This window comes from Varroa jacobsoni, unplaced genomic scaffold (genome assembly GCF_002532875.2).
Source record: "Varroa jacobsoni isolate VJ856 unplaced genomic scaffold, vjacob_1.0 contig05953, whole genome shotgun sequence".
NCBI lineage: Eukaryota > Metazoa > Arthropoda > Arachnida > Mesostigmata > Varroidae > Varroa > Varroa jacobsoni.
The window spans coordinates 1,567-5,135 of record NW_019215805.1 but is presented as its reverse complement, the minus strand read 5'-3'; the positions used below and the strand labels follow the sequence as shown (position 1 = coordinate 5,135).

Sequence of the window (3,569 nt, the reverse complement as noted above, 5' to 3'; positions counted from 1 at the left end):
GGCTAATTTATTTTGCAGCCATTCCTATTATTACTAAAGCAGTGTCCGTCAAGCCAATCTCGAAAGTTGACAAAGAAAAGAACAAACTTCGAGATAGTTGGCACACACGCGGCATGTTTACGCGGCGTGTTAATTCTTCTAATACTCACCAAGTCACGAAATGATCAGTTATGAGCAAAACAGGCGATATTTTTAGTAAAATTATTTTGTTGTTACAGTCATAAAAAGGTTCACGAGGAAAGCCTTAAGCAGAGGGAACGCGAACAACGACTTCTGCAGCAGTTGCAGCAGCAGCAGCAGCAGCAACAACAACAACAACAACAACAGCAACAACATCATCATCATCATCATCACCACCACCACCACCAACAACAGCAGCAGCAGCAACAGCAGCAGCAACAGCAACAACACCTTCAGACGTTACACTCAATGGATGGGATTCTACGGAACGGCGACGTCACAGGCCGATCGATGCAAAATCGAACACCTCTCAAGAACGGAGCGCCCAGCGTTGCACCGCCTGGAGTCGCGGCACAGTCATCGCTCTATCCAGAAAAAGCACCTTCTAGAGAACGTGATCGGGACAGTTCTCGGAATATCAAGGAAGAGCTGCCTGGCATGGTAGCAGCCGCAGACCTTAAGTCTAGCGCAAGCAAAGGTGCGCCCGAGGATTTCGCCGCAAGCCTACATAAAGCAGCTACAGGACACGCCTCAGGAGTTGGTCCTTACGGTTTGCCAGCACCACCACCAGGGTTGGCTGGATTACCGACGCCAGGTTTGATGTGGCCTCATGGTCATGCGCACCCTTCTGCTTTGCCACCAGCCGAGTATCAGCGCATGATAGCCTCGGACGCAATGCTAAGCGAACGATATCGAGCTATGTTTGCCATGGTCCCTCCTGGAGGCACTACGGGCTTATCTCCGGCGGACCGCATGCGCCTAGGTCCTGCTAGCAATGAAGAGCTCGAGAAACAGCTTTCATACGAACGTAATTTTAGCGAGCACATTGAACGAAACAAATTGCTGGGGGCGCAAGCAGCGGCAGGCTTACCTGGAGCTCCTCCAGGCTTTCTTGGTGGCCCAAGTCCCGCCGGACATGCCCCACCACCAGGACACCCCTATCTGTCTAGCTTAGGCCCTCTGGGCCATGGCGGGCCACCATCGGCTGGCTTAACAAGCTTACGCGGCAAAGGCGGTTCAGTAGGACCTTCAATTCCTGGCGGGCCGATGTCGGCGATGGGATTGGCTATGGCCGGTGGTGTACCCACCCATCCAGGGGTGCCTCCCCCTCCACTAATACCTGCTGGTGGCCCAGGTGCGTCCCATCCAATGCACAAAACACTCTCCTCGATGATTCCATCGGCCAGCGATAAGCCTCTACGATAACGATAATAATGATATTAATAGTAAGAATAACAAAAGTAATAATTATAATCAATCTGTACATTTTTGGCACAAACAATTAATATATAAGCATCTAGAAAATGATGAAGTAACGATGAACACAAATAACAGATCCAGAGCTGAAAAATAATGACGAAAGTGCACCTACATCTATTACCGCGGTCCCGTCAACATTCTGCTGCCCCATTTTGTGGTAACTTCTAACCCAGTAGGGGCAAAAACGCGCAAGCGATCTAAATGCTGCCGCGATGTGTAATATTATATCTTGTGTACCTGGATGATACGATTATCATGATAGGCGCGATGGCGGTGATGATGCAAAAGCGATATTTGATGTCGACAGTAGAGTGAAGGAAATGCGCTCTAAAATGATCCCTTGCTTACGCTCTCAGAATGAAAAGAAAATTCGTTGCTGATGAGAGTCACCCAAGCAGTGCTTTGTACCCGAGTACTATGTAAAGTTGACATGTTCGGGTTGGACTGCTGGGCCTGCATTACATAGCTGGTGGACGTGTGAAAGACCTATGACTCCAGATGGCCTCTCTATCAATCATGTCACTTAGGGAGAAGCCTTGTCGACGTTCATCATGAGAAAACAATAAGACACCCATGTGATTGCTGCCGAAATGCCGTATACCAAGGAAATATTCACGTATTTCAAACATGACAAGTCGGCATGTTATCTTAGCTGGCGAAAGTAGTGAGGCCCTCGTTCGAAACATCTCCATGTGATATATAAGTAACTGTGGGACGGAGGGCGGACATCATAGCTAGGTATGAATTTAGGATGGACTTGTATGGATAATGATAGCATAACTATGCCTGCTGCGGTGCATATATATATATATATATATATATAAAGAGGGAGAGATGTGCGTATCGTACCGGTAGGTATACAGAGACACTGAGTCAGTTGACGAAGCCATTGACGCTCCTTTCTGCTGGAGGAGAAACAGAAGGTTTGCGTGGCAAAGCTAGCATAGAAGCCTTAGCGTCGAACGAACGAACGAACGAACGAACGAACGAATGAATGAATGAATGAACCAGAAGGAGAAAATGTGATTTGGAGGCAATTTGTAAACAAAAAATAAGTGGATGACGCAGAATCGAATGATGATGGGAAACAGGCACTCTCTGTCTATTTTAATTACTATTAAGCCTATGATTGCTACTTCTGTTGCGTATCATGCGGTTGCTACTATGGGTTGCAATATGTTCCCCGTAGTAGCAACGGCAAACCCGACTATCTGAGTGATGTTTGATCGATACGAATACGATGGGATGATAATTTGTACGACGACAGTTTCCTTCCGAATGTTACACAATTTTCTATTGCGACATGCTAGAGAATCGAAGACGGTCGCCGGGAACAACGTGTTTGGCGTCTACATGTAAAAAGTAGATAGACGCAAAGTTGTGTGTACATTAAACTTGCTTTGTTTTGTATTCATAAAACCCTGATTTGCCACATCATGACAGTGTACTAATAATAGCATCTATTACGCAATTTGATTGGTTCAAACATACGCGCGCATAAAGTAGAGGACTAGGAATGCATGATAGGTACGATAACGATTCTAGTACGATGCTGGTAGCGTGACAAAGATCATTATTTATAGTGCAGAGTCATTCAGGGTGATAAAATGTATTTAGTCGAAGCTAAGTAGCGTGAACCTTTCAACTCATATTTACGATGATCGTTGGTACAGATTGTGTGAATTGCTAGTGTATTTATATATAATACTACATGCGTGTTGTAACGATATGTCCGCGTCAGTGAGTTGGTGTTATGAGTGAGCTAGCAGCTGACAAATAGGACAACTTGTATAAATTTGTCAGGACAGCGAGCGATTTCGCAAAGGCCTAGAGCGATAATAAAACTGAATCAATAAATTACTTGAGCAAAAGCATTAGGCGTAAATGTTTGCCGCGGAACACTTTTAGGGGGACGAAAAGGGGGCGTGAAGTTTAGCGGTTGAAGCCTAATTCGTAGCTATGCCGTTCGGTTCGTATGTGATCCTGAATGATGTTGACTGACTTCATAAATGACCATAATATTCGATTTAATTAGACGAATGCACGAACTCCAGGGGTTGACAAAAACGTCACACGACAAATGCGTTCATCCGGGCGCGTAGAATGCGCGACATGAAGCTTATTTCTGC

The 3,569-nt window shown here is 45.8% G+C and overlaps 1 protein-coding gene across 1 annotated transcript; it reads left to right on the top strand.

Moving 5' to 3' along the window:
* Nucleotides 1-216: 216 nt before the first annotated feature.
* Nucleotides 217-3,314, top strand: LOC111273297 (uncharacterized; the record flags this gene model as incomplete). The annotated part of the gene is given in 1 exon segment (XM_022854993.2): nt 217-3,314. A coding segment is annotated over 1 exon segment (1,170 nt), but the record flags the coding sequence as incomplete, so codon positions are not given.
* Nucleotides 3,315-3,569: the final 255 nt, after the last annotated feature.